The sequence below is a fragment of the Scleropages formosus genome, chromosome 5, assembly GCF_900964775.1.
Source record: "Scleropages formosus chromosome 5, fSclFor1.1, whole genome shotgun sequence".
NCBI classification, from domain to species: domain Eukaryota; kingdom Metazoa; phylum Chordata; class Actinopteri; order Osteoglossiformes; family Osteoglossidae; genus Scleropages; species Scleropages formosus.
Window position 1 is genome coordinate 7,411,621 of NC_041810.1, and position 19,570 is coordinate 7,431,190.

At 47.5% G+C, this 19,570-nt stretch overlaps 3 protein-coding genes across 3 annotated transcripts; 2 read left to right on the plus strand and 1 right to left on the minus strand.

Moving 5' to 3' along the window:
* The first annotated feature begins 3,970 nt into the window (after window positions 1-3,970).
* Window positions 3,971-4,888, plus strand: LOC108926431 (class E basic helix-loop-helix protein 22-like). The gene has a single exon (XM_018739095.1). It carries the CDS (start codon window positions 4,108-4,110, stop codon window positions 4,669-4,671), a length of 564 nt encoding a protein of 187 aa, XP_018594611.1. The 5' UTR covers window positions 3,971-4,107; the 3' UTR covers window positions 4,672-4,888.
* Window positions 4,889-6,552: 1,664 nt separating this feature from the next.
* LOC108926429 (glucose-induced degradation protein 8-B homolog) lies at window positions 6,553-9,613 on the minus strand. The gene is made up of 5 exons (XM_018739093.2): window positions 9,555-9,613; window positions 8,955-9,082; window positions 8,660-8,856; window positions 8,169-8,366; window positions 6,553-7,917 (listed from the first exon to the last, which is right to left on the minus strand). Exons 2-5 carry the CDS (start codon window positions 9,073-9,075, stop codon window positions 7,744-7,746), a joined length of 690 nt encoding a protein of 229 aa, XP_018594609.1. The 5' UTR covers window positions 9,076-9,082; window positions 9,555-9,613; the 3' UTR covers window positions 6,553-7,743.
* A 458-nt stretch (window positions 9,614-10,071) lies between these two features.
* On the plus strand, window positions 10,072-16,681 carry LOC108926441 (dnaJ homolog subfamily C member 5-like). The gene is made up of 6 exons (XM_029251945.1): window positions 10,072-10,242; window positions 13,508-13,628; window positions 14,031-14,154; window positions 14,778-14,991; window positions 15,555-15,726; window positions 15,807-16,681. The coding sequence occupies exons 3-6, from the start codon at window positions 14,045-14,047 to the stop codon at window positions 15,911-15,913; spliced, it is 603 nt and encodes a 200-aa protein (XP_029107778.1). The 5' UTR covers window positions 10,072-10,242; window positions 13,508-13,628; window positions 14,031-14,044; the 3' UTR covers window positions 15,914-16,681.
* The last annotated feature ends 2,889 nt before the right edge of the window (window positions 16,682-19,570 follow it).

Below are 19,570 nucleotides of genomic sequence, written 5' to 3' on the forward strand. Positions count from 1 at the left end.
ACTGGACCGGGAGGCTGTGGGGGGGTGGGTGTCAAACCGCCATGGTTGCTATGGCTTCACTAAAAAGTAAACTGTTCAAGGACCACAAAGTGGCCCCTAAAATGAATGGAGACCAAAATAAAGACGTTTCCGGTGCTAAATGACCGCAGCGCCATTTGGTCACATCTGGGACAATAATTAGCGCGGGGGACCAAACGGTCCAGCTGGTGTCCAGCACTCGGAGGCTTGAGTCACGTTCATGAAGCGCGTTCAGCTCAAGCCGCTGGTTACTGTCTTGCCGTAAGACGTCGGTTTACCAGTAAAAAAGGTGTAAATAACAGGTGATCCAAAGGGTGTCTATTTTCATACAACACTGTGTCACATTCTGCACATTCTGCACATTCTGCACATTCTGCACACCCAGGACCCCTTTCTGCGCTGGAAGCCCATCAACTTCTTATTAATGTGTGAATGTTCGTATACATTACATCACATTAAAACATCAGCTATTTTCACAGAAATTTTTGGGCTCTGAGTCTATAAGGAGGTTAGGTACCAGTAAATATGTTTTTAAGTTATGGTGCTTGAAATGAATAATTAACCGTTAAAACGTATTATTGTAAAATGCTCATTTGATTAATTAATGATTACTGTGGGCCTTGGCCCTTCTGTAATTGAATAACTGAATGACTGATTAATTTTAATTAAGCTGAGCTGTAATTATTGTTCTTTTATTTGAGACGCGCAAATGAGCAAATCAAGTTAAAGAGGCACATTTTACTTTTCCATTAGTGCTGCTCTGTGACCTTTAATAGGCTCCACGTGCAGCTCGCTGTTTTGTGACGGCGCAGTCAGGGCTGGTTAATGAACTTGCTGCACCCACTGGGGGTCCAATTGTGGGTCCCGCTGGGGGTTCAGCTGGGGGTCCAACTGGGGGTCTATCTGGGGGTGCAACTGTAGGTTTCACTGGGGGTTCAGCTGGGGGTCCCACTGGAGGTCCCACTCAGGAACTGCCACTCTAAATCACACGATGCCTCGTGTCGCATTGCGTCCATCTCTCAGCCTATTGGCTGAGCCCAAACCTCAACGGCCAATAAGATCATACCGCTCGGAGCCCCCACACTAACTCATAGTGACCGATTCATTGCTTTTTGCAGGAAACATCCCAGATTGGATACAGTCAGACATTTTTTACCACAGTCAGCTCAGTTATACCACCGTTCCCTCAGGCCGTTCGTGGTCAGCCGGCCTCTCCTTGCGGGGGAGCGCGGGTCAGACAACAGCCGCTCACTGTTCCCATGGAGACACGATGCTACTGTTGGCTGCTGCAACGCTTTTTTAAGGGCATGCCCAAAAGGTGAATCTGAGCTGTTGCCTTGTTTCCATGGCAACCCATAGGTGTTTCATGTCAAGCAGCAGCAGAGGAGGAGAGTACAGTACCTTTCGCCTTTCACCTTAACGGCTGATTCGGTCCCCTCGGCTCTGCTGTCCAGAAACACAGTGACAGAACGACCACACGGAGCAGCGTCATGTGTCACACAGCAGTAGAGACAATTATTCATGTGGCACTGAGCTACTTATGTTGATTCAGCCATTCATTTAATGGCCCTAAACACTGCGCCCCCGCTGGCCCCGAAGAGCACACCGAAGTGGTCCCCTCCCAGAGGCTCTCGCGTTTCAGCAGGGTGCTCGTCTTACTCTTGGGTGGACTCCGCTGCCGCCTGCTGGTAAAAAGGCAGAGAGACATATTCGCTTTCGGCCCATGTTCCCCCAGTGGTGGTGCACAGGGTTGCAAGTTCAAACCCGGGCCCAGACTGGTGTGCGCGCACAGTTTGTGTGGAGTTGCAAATGTGCACACGTTCACTGACCGGTTGCCCGGTTGCTCACTTGGGGACTGCTGAATCTCAGTTTCTAGAGCACTTTACACACACACACTGTTTGAAACCACTTGTCCCGTGCAGGGTTGTGGCAAACCAGAGCCTAACCCGGCAACAAAGGGCACAAGGCTAGAGGGGGAGGAGACACACCCAGGACAGGATGCCACTCCAGGCAGGACTCAAACCCCAGACCCACTGCACCCCCTCTTTACTACTTTACATTTACATGAAGTAATTTAGCAGACACTTCTCTCCAAAGCGACTTCCAATGAACTCTATGTAGTGTTATCAGCCCACACACCTTATTCACTGCGATGACTTACACTGCTAGATACACTACTTACACTGGGTCACTCATCCATACATCAGTGGAAGGCACACACTATGTCTGTCCATCACTCACACACTGTGGGTGAAGCTCAACAGCATGCCTTTGGACTGTGGGAGGAAACCAGAGCACCCGGAGGAAACCCACGCAAACACAGGGAGAACATGCAAACTCTACACAGACTGAGTGGGGATCAATCCCAGGTCCTCTCGCACCACACAGGCGCTGTGAGACAGCCACGCTACTCGCTGTGCCACCGTGTCTTGGGCCACTATGCTGGTGTCCTACTGTACTTCACCTGAGATCAACGTCACACTCAGAAAAAAGCAATGAATATGATAATACTGGTAATGAACCAGTATTTTTTTTCGCACAAAATTGCACACATTGCACTTTTTTCTTATTTAATCTTTAATATTAAACTTTACATTCATTCCATTCATATACTTGAATCTGTACCGTATTGCATTTTTCTCCTCAAATACATTTTATTGTGCTGTATATTTCTAATACATTTTTATTGGTTTTGTTATTCCGCATTTTTAGATCACTATATGTTCATTTTACCACTACATTTTCATCTTGCATTATGTATTTAATCCTATTTTTATCATTATATATTCTTCATATTTCTGTAGTATGTTTCAAATTTTTACTTTATTGTGTGTGTGTGTGTATTGCCTTACTTTTATTATCTCTACTATTAGTCTATATTAGGGACAGTCAGAAAAGCATTTCACTGCACGTCGTACTAAGTATGGTTGTGTATGTGACAAATAAAATTTGAATTAGAATTTTTAATGACGTAAACCTTAATTTAAGGAAAATGTGTCACTGAGCTGGACTGAGACACAGGGGGTGCTACTGGAACAGATATATATTTTTTCAGACTAGTCCTCTGTGATTATTATTATTATTATTATTATTATTTGTAGTAGTATTTCTTACTAGCCCTCTATTATTATTATTATGATCCGTGGGGGATCATTGCCTTCCTCTAATAATACATGGCAACATTATTGAACAGGTTTCTTCATATAAATACTTGGGTGTTTATAAAGATTCTGTTCTCTTTTATCAGTCTGCTTTTGAGAGCTTGATAAGATATGGTATTACAGCATGGTACGGAAACTTGACTGTCCGATCAAAATCGAAACTTGTACAACTAGTATGTAATGCTCTAAAAATTGTAGGGTGGGAAGAGAAACGACCCATACAGGAGTTGTACGAGGTATCTCTTTTAATAGAAGCTAAAAAAATTGCTGCTGACGACACGCATATTTTACACGAGAATTTTAACATGTTACCCTCAGGGGACATTTAGGATTCTGATGTGTAAATCAAATCATTATTATTATACAAATTATTTTGTGCCATCTGCGGTTAAGTTATTGAATAGAGAATTCCAAAACTGAGATTTTAGATTGGTATTCAGTAGATTAAAATATTTTGATTGTTGCTTTATTTCTTATTTTATTGTGTGTTACGGTATGTATTGTATATATGTGAGTCCAATCAACGTTGTGCCCTGGCCGTGTCATGGTTGTCCGAGACAAATTTCCCAGAAATGGAACAATAAATACATTCTGTTCTATCCTATTATTGTTGTTGTTTGTAGTTCTGCTTTTTTTTAGCTGTTTTTCACTTGTTTTCCTTTGCTTCATGCGCTGTTATTCAAAGTGAGCTCTAATCCTATTTGTGGGACCTTCCCCTGATTGGAGGCAGGTAATCCGAGTCGCTCATAACCTGCAGCCTGCAGGGCCAAGCAGGGAAACACACACACGTCACACACGTCACACACGTCGCACACGTCGCACGCCGATCGAGCCCTGCGGCACTTTCTCCGTCCCGTGTGACACACGCGCAGACACACACCGCACCTGTGCTGCGTCAGCCTCTGGGACAGCGCGAGCGCGTCAGAGGATGAGCGTCAGGGAGGAGTGCGCGTTCAACTCGGCGAGCGGCTGCAGCGCGCGTCGCGATGCCGAGGACCCCGGACACGCTCGAAAGGCGGTCGCCGGCGCCGGAGTTGGGTTCGAATCGCCCACCCCCTGGGAGGCGGGGCCCCTCGGCGAGGACGAGGAGCAGTGGCGGCGCGAGCGCGGGGCCCTGCGGCAGCGTGTCAACGCGCGTGAGCGCAGGCGCATGCACGACCTGGGCGATGCGCTGGACGGTCTGAGAGCGGTCATCCCGTACGGTCCCGAGCCCTCGGCCCGCAAACTCTCCAAGATGGCCACCGTGCTGCTGGCTAGGAACTACATCCTGCTGCAGGGTCGCGCCTTGTGGGAGCTGCAGCGCCTCGTGGCGCACCTGAGTCCGGGGCTCGGGACGAGGCCCTCTGCGCCGCACCTGGTGGGGGGCGCCGCAGAGCGCTCAGAGCCAGGTGCGGGGCCCTCGCCCCACTGGGGAAACGCACTGACCGCACCGGGTCACGGGTTCGCATCCCGCCGGAGCCACCGCACCGGATTCTGTTTCATGTCCCAGTGAAGATCTTACCCGGATTTGTACCTTCTGTTGCACTTTACTGTGCCAGAATGTGTGGACCGGTAGGAGGTTAACTGTACGGTGTCAGTTTTCCAGTTCATTCCCCTCTTGCTGATCATCCTGTTGCCCTGGCAACACTGAACACATTACTCTTACTGTATTTACCACATTGTGAGCTCTGTGTTTTCATCATGTCGATGCCTGAAATAAATCCAGCACACCCTGCTAAGTGTTGTCGGTCATTACTGGAAATGCCACCACCCAGGTGCTGTGTGTCTCTGCGCTTCAAAGCTGCTGTCACTCTTCTTGGTGTCTCGTCTGTGCTGAACCAGCAGGGGGCGCACTGGTTGGCGCTCTCGCTTGGCAATGAGGAAGACCTGGGTTCGAATCCCACCTCCTGCTGTAAAACCCTTAATGAAAGTACTCAGCCTGTCCTGATACAGTAAAAGTTACCTTGCTGTGTACATGGGTAAATCAGGGTACGAACCTCAACGTAAAATGTTCACACTGTAAGTTGCCTTAAATGTAAGATTACAGCAGTAACACAATAAGACCCAGTCAGTCCAGCTGCCTGGCAGGTCTCACAAGCTGTGCTGGTTGAGGATCACAGACGGAGAGAAAGTGCTGGAACACATTTCCATGTGCACCTGAACTGTAAGCTTGTGGAATACCACAGTAAATGCCTAAAACAGCTCGATGGCATTTGGAGGAAGGAGAAAAACCAACGGCTGACCGATTTACAGTACGGACGAGAGGTTTGAAAATCAATAATAATAAAGATATGAAAGAGCCATAACCCCTAACACAAACTGAATTATGAAGTGTGGAACATCTGTTAGTTGTGATATTTCAGTAGCATGTTTACCATGTTCTGGGGATGTTCAGGGTGCTCTCAGTTCAACGAGGAGGAGTGTGTTCACGTGCTGGGAAACACTCACCCATCATTTGTGCCCCACCCACCAAGTGCTGCTCTCAAGGGAGACAACCCTCTGTTTTCTCAATGTGTTTATTTGTTGTTGTTGTTTACCTGAGGCTTTGCGCCACAGTCTGTAACCACCCAGGACCCCTGGACCCTGTGGCTTTAATCAGCTTAGCACCCGGTGTCAGCACCCCGCCTCCGAGATTCAGTGCAAAACAGAGATTTGGTGCATCCTCTAAATCCACTCTGCTGCTTTTCAATATTATTATTGTTATTATTATAATTCAGAGAGAAACAAAATCAAAAACAACACATGGTTTTCCTCTTGTTCCAAAGGGTGTGGATCAAGGTGGGGGACAGCTGGATGCCTGGGGTTTGTGTAATAAAAATACATCTTTAAATTTTCAAAGAGACAAACACTATAAGCTTCAAAGAGACTCCACGATATGTTTTACTTCATTTTTTTCACCATTGTACTTTCTAAAAATATCTGCCTTGGGGAGCAAATATGACCGGTGTTTACCCACCATGCAGATAGATGGCAGTAAAGAGGACCAAAACAAGAGTGTAGGACCACCTCTTCAACTCATTTCCAGTTTTGCTTCCATCTAGTGTCCCTGTGCAATCATCAGATCGATAATAAACATTTTCTCATACGTGCTCACAGATCCACAGGAACATAGATTAGAATTGTTCAGTCAGTGGTGGTACTTTCTGCAGTACTGTATGGATGTGACAGGAAAACAATGGATTCCTTAGATATGTGATGCTACAAGAGACTATTAAAGACACCACGGACATCCAGTAATACAGAAGTGTCTTGAATCGAATGCAACCACAGCTGTCGCAGGAAGCACAAAAATTCCACTATAAGCAAACAGTTTTGAATCTAATATCCTGCAGTTTTAAATAATTCATCTAGACACAAAAATCAATTTTTCCAAAAGAACTGTTTATTTCTGTATCTGTAAATCTGACTGCAAAAACTCATAGTAACAGAGTTGGGGTTTTAACATTGTCTGTAGTCACATTATAGTCTGGCTATGCAATACAACCTTAAGAGGAAATGTATTCATGAGCTCCACAATAAGGTTATGAGAAATAAAATTTAATTAAAAAAACTGTTTAAAACTTTTGAACACAAACGTGGCTCAAACAGTTCCCAAGTACCCTTGAAAACAATTATAATAAAACAAATACAGCAGACATATGTTCAGCAAATACAAAAGCAAAACCACTAATTTAACACGCTCCTCTGTCAAGGCCAGACTGCAACCTGCTCTGCCCACATGGGACAGCAGGGCAAGACCAGGGTCACAGATTGGTTGCACAAGGCAGAACATCTTCAGCATAATGGACAGCACGGGGACATGGTGAAGTGAAACATGGACACTCGTCTCTTAGAGACACAATTGAGGCTGGAGGCAGTCACTCTCTCATTCACACAAAATATCTTTTTAATGACCAGCTGTTTCTAAAATGCCTGCATTTGAGCTGACCAACAGGCTTCATGTTCAACAGGCAGTTTATAAGCTACTCATTACTCAATCACACCCATACAGCAGCCACCCAGGAAAGAATCCCCTATGGTTGTGGTGTTTTGTCCCCTTTGGAAACTGAGGGAATTGCTTTCCAAGTTTACTGCAGTCTCTCAAAAACAGACTTCCCTAATATCACCCCATCAGCATCCTGTACTCCCCTAATATCAGGCCTAATTTAGGCTCAAAATACAAGTATTTCTTCCAAGCATACCAGTCTTCCATATACACACAGTTCTGTACAAACCACCTCATGCACTTGGTGTGAAAAAGAAGTGGCATTTAAGCAAGCAATAGAACAAGCTAAAATCATCACTACACCAAAGTAAAAATGTCAACGAGTGAGTGATCTGTTCAGTAAAGAAAAGGTAAGGCTGAATCAAATCAACCTCAGCATCTTAAACAACTAACCGTTGGCTTTTTACTCAAAGCATCATTTTAAATTTCAGTCATTTACATTTTACACAATCCAATAATTATGTTCTTTCCAATATGCAAAGAAATATTTATACATATATATATATTTATATATATAGGGTCCAGTCAACAAGTTGTTATAAATAGGAAGTTTTTTGGTGTCCCTGTTTTCTCCACAGTGCATCAGTACCAGGCTGTGATTCACTTGGGATCTTCAATTGCCCCCTTGCTCAGATCAGTCATTTTGGGGTACTTGACCTTTTTCTGGTCCAGTTCATTCTGGGCCCACAATAACAGCTTTAGCAGTTTGGCGAGTTTTGGTGTCGACTCCCTGTTCTCGTAATCCAGCACAGCCTGGTTCACTTCGCTCCAAACCTGATGAGGTAATACAGGCACTTTTGTTTCATATTCAAAAGAACTAAAACAACTGCTTGCACATCTGTATTTTACACAAACCTACCAGAAGTCAGTGATGTGATACATTTTTGTTTTGCACAGTTTCTCAATGACAACTGCTTACTGTTCAAAAATTAAATGAAACTACACCTTGCACTCTGCCTAACCTCCACCCTCCTAATGTTACAATGAGCGATATCCTCCCCGACTGAGGCCGTGTCCTTGCCCACCTTCTGCCGCTGCATCATGTTGAGCAAGTCGCCGAAGGGCGAGTCCTCGGGGTTGTCAAAGGCAAGCAGTGCCAGTGTGCGTTCCATCTCTGTCAGGCACTCTCGGCTTTCCTCTCCCTGCTCGGCCAGCTGTGTCTGCGCAAACTCCAGCGCAGCCTCCGTTTCACGCAGCCGAATCAGCTCAATCAAGTGCTGCTGCTGCAAGTGGGGTGGGGATGTCACAAAGGAAGTGTTGCAAGGTGAAAGAGAAAATGGGGCAGGGGGTCAGGAAGGAAATGACAGGAAGACAGAAAAAGAAAGATAAAGGAGATGGGAACAGAGAAATGAAAATCTGTCAACCATGTGGGTAATGTGAGTAATGCCTGAAAGAGGACATGAAAATGAAAAATCAGACAAAACAAGGTTTTATGCTTCATTGATCCTTTCACTGAGTCTGCTTCATCCTCCTCCAGGCTCAGACAGCTGTGCCCCGACAGCAGAGCCAAACATACCTGCAAATGAAAGTACAGGTAGCGGTTCGTGTCCAGTAACTCTGGGTGGAGGCTGTTGATCAGCGCAATGGCCTCTTGGATCTGCCCTTTTAGGATCATCTCCCGAATCTTTATCCTTTCATCCAGTGAGTCCAGGTCCACGCTGGGCTCAATTCCCGACTCCAAGCGAAACTTCTCTGCAGCCTCTTTAAACCCCTCTGCAAAAGAAAGCGAACACAATTTAATCTGAGAACACAATAAAGCTTAATATCAATATCTGGGTAGAGAAGAAGACACGGAGGGAGGATCTACCTACCAGTCACCAAGTAGTTCATGATGAGCCGGTTCATGTCAGCTCTCTGTATGTGCACGTTGTTCAGCTTCTCCATCCATTCATCTCGTGTGATGTCCTCAGGTTTTTCTGCATAACTCATCATGAAGAGCCTGTGAAGAGGTCGTGAAAGAGATGGTTAGTAACTGCTGGGGAAGAGCCCCCGTGGGATTCTGGGAAACCACTGGCACATATGCTGCCTGGTGGTGATACCGTTAGTATGTACATACGTTAACAATTATTAACGCAGAAAGTCACAGTCATTTCAGCTTTACTGAAATGCAAAAACACATGTTTTTTTTTTTTTCTAAATTCAACAAAAACAGAGCCCCAGCGTCTTTCTGAACGAGGCATTTTTTTATTTTTTATTTTTTTTTACAGATTCCATTCCGCGCGAATGAGGCCTAACTCACTACGCGCGCGCGAGCCTCAGCACCGCACACACATTCAAAACATCGCCTATACTTACTCCTGTTCAGAAACACACACGTTTAGACGAATCTCCGAAATACACTCATACATCGCGTTTCATTTTTTTGTGCGAACATAACGCTTAACACTGGACCGATACGGTTAAACATATACCTCAGAATTTGTGCGGCTTCTTTCCAGGCAGGCGTTGTTGACGTTGGGCCGCGAGGAAAATCTCGCGATATCAATATCGCTTCCGCAAGCGAGCGAGATTTCACTGAGCGTTGAAGCGATTGGTTGGAAGGAGCCGTGCGCTATGACGTCATGTCGTTCTTTGCGTTATTTATAATTTGTTAGACAGTGTAATAAGTAAAAATTGCATTAGTAGGCCGGTTTTCAGTTACAGCATTTGTTCAGATTTCACATCGCGGCGGCTCCCCTTTCCTGTCTAAATTTTGGGTCCAGTTTTTACCTGCCACACAGTTCGGTTTGACACCGTGCGAATTATAGAATGAAATGCTATTAAATGATATCTGGCGACGTGTTTAAAGACACTTTTCGAGTAATCTGTTGTATTCTGATGGAGGGATTTGCTTCGTGACAGCTCCCGTCCCGCCCACTGTCACCCGCCACACCACAAGCAGCCCCGCCCCCCGCCCGCCCTCCCCAACCCTAGTCTGACAGTGCGCGAGAACACGGGTCCGCGAGCCGCGGTGCGGGAGACCTGCGGCAGAAGATCGCGCGTGCTCGTGATTACCGCGCGCGTTCACTTGGGATGCGAGAATAGCTAAGATTCCCCCCGCAAAGCGAGCAGAAGACCGAGAAACGCACACCCCGCCCCCCCCCCCGCACAGACAGCACGGTGAGTGGAGTGTGGAGAGCAGCGGAACGGGGCGTTAGTCGCTTCTCTCTTCGGTTATTTTGTATCGCAGTCGTGCCTGCGAGAGCCGAGCAGTATCGAGTATAATATGTTTTTATGTGTGTCCCGATGCACCATTTCGGTGTGTGTATGCATGCATGCATGCATGTGTGTGTGTGTGTGTGTGTGAGAGAGAGAGAGAGAGAGAGAGAGAGACAGAGAGAGAGAGATGCTCAGAGATGAGCCTCAGGACTGTATCCAAGATGCTGCTCCTCCTGTATGGTCTCAGTGAGGTCCTCTCCACCTTGGCCCGTTGACTGGCGGTTCTGCTCCCACACCCGTCCAGGGACACCTGAGTGCGCAGAGACCCCCGTGTCTGTCCTCATTTGCCCCTCCGAAGGCATCAAAAGCGGGTCCTCATGGAGAGCGTAACAGCAGAGTGGAGTGTGTGTGTTTACGTTTGTAACTTAATGTTTCTACATTCTGAACACACTCCACTGCAGCGTTACACAACACACACACTCGCTCGGTACGACGTTATTTCTGTGCATTATTATGTATCATCTACTGCACTACAAATCCTCTTATTCCATCACAGATCACGATGAGCTGTGAAAAGAAGCTGTGGGGTTTACTGGGGGTGACGTCAGCATGGATACACACACACACACACACACACACACACACACACACACACACACACACACACACACACACAATCCGTTACACTGGCCACACAGTTATCGTCACAATTTTGTTTTTTAGAGGGAACTCCTGCACAAACTGTCATTTTTTTAATCCCAGCTGCAGATTTTCTGACTGGGGAGGGGACAGCACTTTCCAGAACTCTGCTTCAGCCTGGAATTTTTGTCTCAGGGTTTCTCTATCACCTATGTGACAAATCTTCTCTGAAAAGAGCCATTATGTCACTGTGACGTCACAGTGACGTCACTCCCCGGGTGGTCTTTAATGACTAACTCTGAGACAGCGTCTGCATTCGTTTCGGGTTCGAAACACGCTATGGTCCAGATGCCCTGCTGTCCTAATGCTTAGGACTTAATGTATCCATCATAAGGATGTTGTGACCTCCCCCCTTACTAGCTCGCGGCGCACCGTGGCGGCTGCTGTCCTCAGTACTGCAGGTCGCTCGTCCTGTGACCATGATCACTTAGAGCCTGGTTTTCATTGACCTGGGGACGTCATCCATTAATGCATCGGGGGTTCACACTGTTCTGCATGGAGCAGCACCACCCACTGCAGCTCAACAGAGTAATGTGCCATATCCCTGTAGCCTATGTTTTACCTTAATATTACCCCTGGGTTTTGTGAGCTGCGTGTTCTAGAAATCTGCTCATAGATATATATGTACTAGATCAGATGTCCACACAACACACACACACACACACACACAGTTGGATTAAATTTTGCTGGCAGATGTGAGCTGGAGAATCCTTCTGGACCTGCAGTTGTGTGGAGTATAAGGCAACACCGTGCAAGTACTTTTACACCAACTCAGAAATGGGGGGTCATTGGTATCCGATCTTAGGACCTATATTTTGGTGCAGCATCACCTGTTTGCTGTTATTATGATTCGACGCACAACGGCTGTCAGCTTGTGGCATTCTGAAAGGTGTCACAGTTATTAGCACTGCTGTATGCCTCCACCCTACCCCAACTGAAGCGACAGGTTAGAATAAACTAACAAAATAAATTAATTAATTGGTTAGTAAAGAGGGGGTGCGGTGGCGCAGTGGGTTGGACAGGGTCCTGCTCTCTGGTGGGTCTGGGGTTCGAGTCCCGCTTGGGGTGCCTTGCGATGGACTGGCGTCCCATCCTGGGTGTGTCCCCTCCCCCTCCGGCCTTACGCCCTGAGTTGCCGGTTAGGCTCCGGTTCCCCGTGACCCCGTAAGGGACAAGCGGTTCAGAAAGTGTGTGTGTGTGTGTGTGTGTGTGGTTAGTAAAGGTTTTAGGGATCACTGGGGTGGAGGATGGGCTCAGCTGAGTGCAGGAAGAACAGGTTTGGCCTCCTCTCCTGGAAGGCAGAGGTGGGGAGGAGTTCTTCCCCGAAATGGACCAGAGTCCTCACCACCCTTCTGAATCAGCAGTCATCACACGCTCCTCACTGACTTTCGTTTTTCATTTCTTAATGTTTGTACTGAACTGTAACATAATTCATGGCCATTCATGACACCAGTAATCTCCCGTGAAGAATACTGTGGTCTGCATGTTTGTGTCAAGGTGACAGTTCAGGCTGCTGCCACAAATCCTTGCTCACGAGTTTTAATACACAGCTCTGCGTGTGTGTGTGTGTGTGTGTGTGTGTGTGTGGCTTACACTATGTCACCGAGAATCAGCAGTGTCCATATCTGTTTAATCTAAAATCACAGCATGTGCTGGAAACATAACAAACACACACGCTCAGCCAGTCATCGGCTCAGTGACACTCTCTCATTCTCTCTCTCTCTCACACACACACACACACACACACACACACACCGACATACGTATAAAATCTATAAACATGCAGAGACATTTTTGTGTGTGAGTTCGGAGAACAGGCGAGGGGTGGTCTGCCTCTCGAACCTCTATCCCTGGGGTTGCAGGCCTTCACACTCAGTCTAGATTAACCTCAGACCAGCTGATGACCTCACATTCCCCCTATTTGTTGGGTGAGGTATTCACCGATTTTTTGATTTATTGACTTATTGATTGCAGACAGAGCCCCTCTCTGTGTCCAGGGGCAACTCTCATCATTAGTTTGTTCAGTTTCAGCTGCCATAGAAACGATCCACAACGGGCTAACTGTGTGTCGTTCTGATGGACAGGAGTGTGTTGAGCTGGGAATCGAAGCGCTCGCAGTGACCGGGGGGAAGAGTCACCCACATTTTATGCAAATACATTTCTCTGGCTTTGCAGAAATGTGGGTCGAAGTCTTGCAAGGAGCGACCGGCTCTCACCGTGCTCTGTGTGTGTGTGTGTGAGAGAGAGAGATGCCATCGGCGGAGGGCTCCCCCGTGCTACGTCACCCCAGCAAGCCCACGGGGGTTGCTAAAGCGTGTAGCACACATGTCTAGGGTAAAAAAGCAGAAGACATAGGCAGAGTGTCCCATGTCCCTGCGCCTTCCACTTGTACCCCGACGAGGTTCTCGCTGCCAACAATTTCCGCGTTACACGCAAGAACTGCAAGCGCTTCGGAGGAACACGAGTGACTGCAGTTTTGAAACTTGGTGTGAAACTTTCCTAATTTATTATGTGTGGTCAATACCAGGATTAGGACTGAACAAAGACCACACTCCGTGGCTGAACGTTGAGCAGAACCTTCCCTTCAGAAGATTTCGGTGGCCCGTGTTCTTCAGCCTGGATCTCGCTCCCGCCCTCCATCTCAGCGGGTACGTGCGGTTCACCCTCATGCTGGTTTTGAGGTGTTGGGGGGTCACTGATCACTTTGAAGACATGCTGGACAAAATGATGCATTGTGTCCAAGGAGCAGGAACCTCCCACTTCTAAATGTCTGGCAGGAAATATGGAAAATTTAGTGGAAATTTTGGCACGTGAAGTAGAAATGGGGATCAGTGGATGTTACCTGTACTTCATTTTGGTGTCATGAGAAAAATCCTCTTCTTGCCAGAGTCCTAAAACGTTTTTCCATCCTTGTCCAGATTCCTGAGCTGAGGACTTGGGTCTCTTGTTGTGCCCACAGAGTGCAGCTAGGGGACAGTCGGGCTTCGGGACGGTGCTAAGTGACCCTCGTGTGTGTTTTTGTGTGCGTGTGCGTGTGCGTCGCCCCCCAGGTTGACACCGAGCCATGTCCGAGCAGCAGAGGCAACGTTCGCTCTCCACCTCAGGGGAGACGCTCTACCGGGTGCTGGGCGTCGACAAGGTGGCCACGCCTGATGACATCAAGAAGTGCTACAGGTGACGGTCCCTCTGTCCCACCTGCGAGCAGCATCTCACCACGGTCGCTGTCGGGACACCCTGGTCCTGGGCCCTGGTCTTCGCGAGTCCTCCCCCTCCTCACCCGTACTCTGCCTCCCTCTGTAGCCACAGTTACATTGTTTCCATGGAGACGGATAGGCACATCTATCGGACTCACCGCTCCGTCTGCACACAGCATCTGGGTGAAAATGAATTTTGTGTTCCGTGTTATGTTGGTTTATTTATGGGCACAAGTGAGAGTTAAAGGGGAGACAAACAGACAGAGAGAGCGAGAGAGAGAGAGAGAGAGAGAGAGAGAAAGAGAGAAGCCATTTGGCCATCGCACACCTCATTGGAGCTCACTGTGGGACCCTAACCCACTGAGGTGTGGAGAAACATGGTACCTGTGGCCAGGACGCAGGCTCCCTGGCCGTCGCGAACATCGTTGTCTCCTCACGTGGCGTTTTGTCAGCGAGCACCAGAAGTTCTACTTTAAAAATGGATGGAACGTTTCAACTGCTGGAGTTGCGATTGGGTTTGAGAAGCGTTGGTGGCCAGCGGAGAGGCACCCCGTTCCCCCGAGCAGGACCTGAGGGTTGCTCCTCCTCTTCCTCCTCCCCCAGGAAACTGGCACTGAAGTACCATCCCGACAAGAACCCCGAGAACCCGGAGGCGGCGGAGAAGTTCAAGGAGATCAACAGCGCCCACGCCATTCTGACGGACCCCACCAAGCGCAACATCTACGACAAGTACGGTTCGCTGGGCCTCTATGTGGCCGAGCAGTTTGGCGAGGAGAACGTCAACACCTACTTCGTGCTCTCCAGCTGGTGGGCCAAGGTAGGCTGGCCTCTTCCCTGGCTCAGCTGTTTGGGCTTGAGCCCAGGTGTGCATAGGTTCGCGACTCCAGTGCAGAGACCAATCCTATATTGTTGACATGTGAATGAATGAATGAACGAATGAACGAATGAATGAATGAATGAATGAATGAATGGTCCAGAAGCGAATGGTGCTCCGAGTCGTACATCACTTGGGAACGAATAAATGCACATGTAAATAATAAAGAGAAGAATACACTGGAAACTGTCCGCTTGGACAGTTTGTAATACAGTGTTTCTTAACACCATAGGAGGGAAGGACAGCGAGGGGCCGGAGTGCCCATCCTGACCACGTCCCTGCCGTGTGCGTTACCACACATGCCTCTTGAGTCCCCTGCGTCCCTCTGCTCCGTCCCCTGTGGCAGGCGACACGGTCTCTGTTTCGTGGGACTTGTTCTTTCTAGTGGTGCAACAGAGAATTTTTCAACTGCTGGGACCGTTGCAGAAGGTCGTTGGTTTGAGGTCAGAAATGCTCTTTCGCCACCCTCAGTAACACCCCCCCCCCCGTCCCGTTGCCCCCTGCAGGCGCTTTTCCTCTTCTGTGGCCTCATCACCGGCTGCTACTTCTGCTGCTGTCTCTGCTGCTGCTGTAACTGCTGCTGCGGGAAGTGCAAACCACGGCCCCCCGAGGGCCAGGAGCCCGACTTCTACGTGTCTCCCGAGGACCTGGAGGCGCAGCTGCAGGCCGACGAGAGGGGTACGTGCTGTGTGTGTGTATGTGCGTGAGGGGCGGCGCACGCAGTGTGTGTGTTGACAGCGCCGCCATGTGCTCCGCAGAGCCGTCGGAGCCCATCATGATGCAGCCCTCCTTGGCCACAGAGAGCACCCAGCTGACAGTCAACAGCCACCACACCAGTTACCACACCGACTTGGGCTTCAACTAGAGGGCTGAGACGGAGGACGGAGGGACACGGTGGACTGGACACCAGGTCGTCCTTCATACAGAACGAGAGGAAAGAGAAATTGGTTGTTTGTTTTTTTAAATCTTTTTGGCCTTTAGCATCCAGGCCTCCCTTTTCATACCGGGTCCATCCACCCTGTGTGCTGTCCAGTGAACCATCCAGGACGTGTCTGCTTTGGTGTGTGTGTGTGTGTGTGTGTGTGTGTGTGTGTGTGAGAGAGAGAGAGACCATCATGCTGTTTTCTTTCCTCTAAGTGCTTGAACCTCCAGCAGGAAGCCTAACTAATCTACTGGACTTTCCTTATGTAACATCCCTGAGTGTGAACTTTGACCTTTGGAGCTCCAGCCCCGCTCACACTCTGTGTCTGCTGTATCATGTGGAACTGCTCTGTTTAGTCCATATTATTTGTGAACTGCAATGCTATATGTTGGTACAGGTTTTACCGTATTAGGAAGCTATAAATGAGGGCTTTTATGAATAGGACTGCCCCGTATTGCTTCGGGTTCCCATATTATGATGTGATTTACATGTATAACTTCATTGATAGTTTTATCATTGGTGATTTGCATACATTCCTACTTTCATTACTTATGTCCATTTACAAAGCTGGGATTTAAAGGTAATCAGGGGAAGCCACCTATTGATCTCGCTGGCCAGTATGAAAGGGGTGTAGCTTCGATGCACCCGCCACCATACACTACATTTACTTTGATCACTCCCCCAATAACTGTGCCAAAGTTTCACCTGCACCCCCACCTCAGTATTCAAACTGCTCTCCCAAGCCCCTTGTGGCGCCACCTAGTGGACAGGCAGGTGGAGCGTCGTCTCTGTTGGAACCGCTTTGCGCTCAAATACAGACTTTGGCGGTTTGAATTGTTTTTAATTGCATGTTTGCACTTGTCTGTTCTAGTAGAATTTTTTGCCCGAGGCAGAGGGAACACAAGCTGTGTTTACTTGTTGAGCCAATAGGTGGAAGTTAGGAGCACCCAAACAGAGCAGGAGTGGGAATGCCTTAATTCAACTCACTTCCGCAGTGTTTACAGCTCCTGTCCGATGTTCCCGAGGGTCAGTGATGAGTAACAACGATGGGAGTGTCTTAGAAAACAGTTTCTATTGATTATAGTTATATCTGGGCTCTTTGCATAATTGGATCAGTGAATAAATCAAGAGACCCCTCTGTTATTAACCCCTTATTGACTGTGACTTTGGATTTAGAAACAAAACAAGTTACAGTTTGAGCCAGGGTCTGTTCTTACATTAGACTGCACCTACAGGCGAGATTCCAAATCATTTACAGAGGGTTTGTTGTAGATGTCTTCACATGAGGACAGCTGGTAGGACAGCGGTTGCCGCTCCGTTTTTCTGTGCGTTCTTGTTCGTCTTCTGCTGTGCGCCTTGTTAATGCTGGTGACACGAAGGTATAAATAACTTTCTGTGGATTTTAAGAGCTCTTCCCCTGCTTGCTGATCTCCCCATCCTGCCCCAGTCTGTCCGCTTGTTGGAATGGATAACACACCTGCAGCAGCTTCTTCGCGGAGTTGCGGGTGCAAATGGCCATCGTGGATCACAGAGACCGCAGGATGTCCTCATGTGTCCAAACGGAAATCAGTCTATAGTATAACGACAATGACGATTATATGTGTTTATTTATTTAATTTGTTTTTTTTTTTTTTTTTTTTTTATGAAATCTATACTTTTTAATTGTATGGGATTTCATATATAATCATTAAGTAGTGTGTACCACTGGAGACATGCAGTGAAGGCCCTGTGCTTCGACTGGAGCGAAGAGGATTAAAGTAAAGAAGTGTGTACCAGTTGAAAGGCTCAGATCTGTCATGCACACTCTTATGTACTGAAGTATATTCGTTATGTTGTAGCATGTTTATAACGTCTGAAGGAAAAAGTATCATATCTGCTGTTGTAAAATAAATGTTTCTTGACATTGTTTCTGCTGTTCTTTCTTCCCATGCAGTCCTGTCTCCATATTCATGTTCTACACAGTGCCATTCTGGCGCTACAGTGCTGCAGTCCAGGATATCAGAGAAACAAGTGCCGTGTGTCGAATGGGTTCCTCAGGGACAGATGTCCACCAATGGAGGCGACTTCTAACTCAATCACGACTGCTGCCGAGGAAGCCGTAGATTTTTCTACACGTTAACATTTGTCGCTGGTTCAAAAATATTCTCTTGTTTGGCAAAGAAACCATTTCTTTTTATTTGTTCAGGTTGCATTATAAAGTATGACAATAACATTAGTACAGGAGCCACAGAATTTCCTGTAATGTGTCCATTTACATTGTATTACAAGACTGATACCCATTCAAGTGATCCTGCTCTCCGCTGTGTAATTTGAGGGAACATTAATTTATAAACATGCGTACTAATGTAGGCTTACATATACTTTATAATCTAGATATTTACTTGCACAGTGTAATAATAATCCTACCAGTGTGGCCACTGATCATCTAGGAGGACACACAGAGCAAGGATGGGATGTATTTGTTATTTGAATGTCACTTCTGTAGGAGCTACTGGAGGGATGTGAACCAGCAACATGCTGCCATTAGACACACAAGCCTTGTGTCCACAGTCCTGTGTCTGTGTCTAAAGTTCTTTATTGATAATCCACTTTGTTTACTCTAAGATATACATCCATTTGGAGGAAAGTGACAAATGCAAACGTAAATGATGGACTTTTCGGTCTGTAGGTTGCGGTGAAATCCTGTGATGTCTTAAAGTGGAAAGTGTCCTTCTCCAAACGGAGTTGATGGACACTGAACGCAGCAAAGGTAAACAACAGCATTCCACTACAACTCTAAACAAGTCCCACTGCAATGGTCAGAACTACCAGTACCAGTACCACGACCACTACCATTTCTATTTCCATTACCACTATTTTTACCATTTCTGTTACCCCTGTCATTACCATTACTTCCCCACAGCTTGCAAGAGTTTCTTGTTGCTCTGAGTTTTCTGGGCCATCTTCTCAGCGCTGGAAATTTCATAAAGTTCTCGGAGCAGGTGGAAGGTGACATCCAGAGAGTTTGGTTTGCCCTTTGTCTCCAGCCTCTTCGATCGCCCCATGTCCCGTCCACCCCCAGCAGATGAGTGCTCCCGTGCACGCAGCGTGGTCTCGGATGCTCTGCAGAGCCGCCCGTCTCCTCGGAAAGCGGGTCCTCGCTCTCCGCCCGCAGTTTCGGGTTCTGGACGTGGCACAAAGGCTGCACGCAGCCTGCAGGGGGCCGTCTGTCGAAGGGGTTAGGGACGAGCGCGGGGGAGCACTGCCCGCGTGACAAACGCAGCCGAAGGAGGCAGGACAGTAGCAGGAGACTAAATTGGCTCATGACCGTCACTTGGCACCCGGCCCATACCTGGAAAAAAACAACACATCAGAAAGGAAACAGCTTTACCTTGATTACTGTGTTTCAGCAGAGGACACTCAAGTCTTACCCAAGAACTCTTTTCACATCACAAAGCATAAAAACACTGAGTTGTCATGGTAACGTATGCCGTAACTTCTCGACTATGAATCACTGAAACTAACAGCATATGAAATATGTGGAAAATTTGCCATGTTTTCCCCACACTGTCACACGGCCGTTGACAAATATCCCCCTTATCTAAACGGGCGGAGGCAGAG

Coding starts and splice junctions, on each gene's coding strand:
- LOC108926431 (XM_018739095.1), top strand. CDS start 4,108: ATGAGCGTCAGGGAGGAGTGCGCGTTCAACTCGGCGAGCGGCTGCAGC.
- LOC108926429 (XM_018739093.2), bottom strand. CDS start 9,075: ATGATGAGTTATGCAGAAAAACCTGAGGACATCACACGAGATGAATGG. Junction 8,857..8,954: donor CATGAACTACTTGGTGACTG/GTAGGTAGATCC, acceptor TTTCTTTTGCAG/AGGGGTTTAAAGAGGCTGCA. Junction 8,367..8,659: donor ACCTGTACTTTCATTTGCAG/GTATGTTTGGCT, acceptor CCCCACTTGCAG/CAGCAGCACTTGATTGAGCT.
- LOC108926441 (XM_029251945.1), top strand. CDS start 14,045: ATGTCCGAGCAGCAGAGGCAACGTTCGCTCTCCACCTCAGGGGAGACG. Junction 14,155..14,777: donor GACATCAAGAAGTGCTACAG/GTGACGGTCCCT, acceptor CTCCTCCCCCAG/GAAACTGGCACTGAAGTACC. Junction 14,992..15,554: donor TCTCCAGCTGGTGGGCCAAG/GTAGGCTGGCCT, acceptor TGCCCCCTGCAG/GCGCTTTTCCTCTTCTGTGG.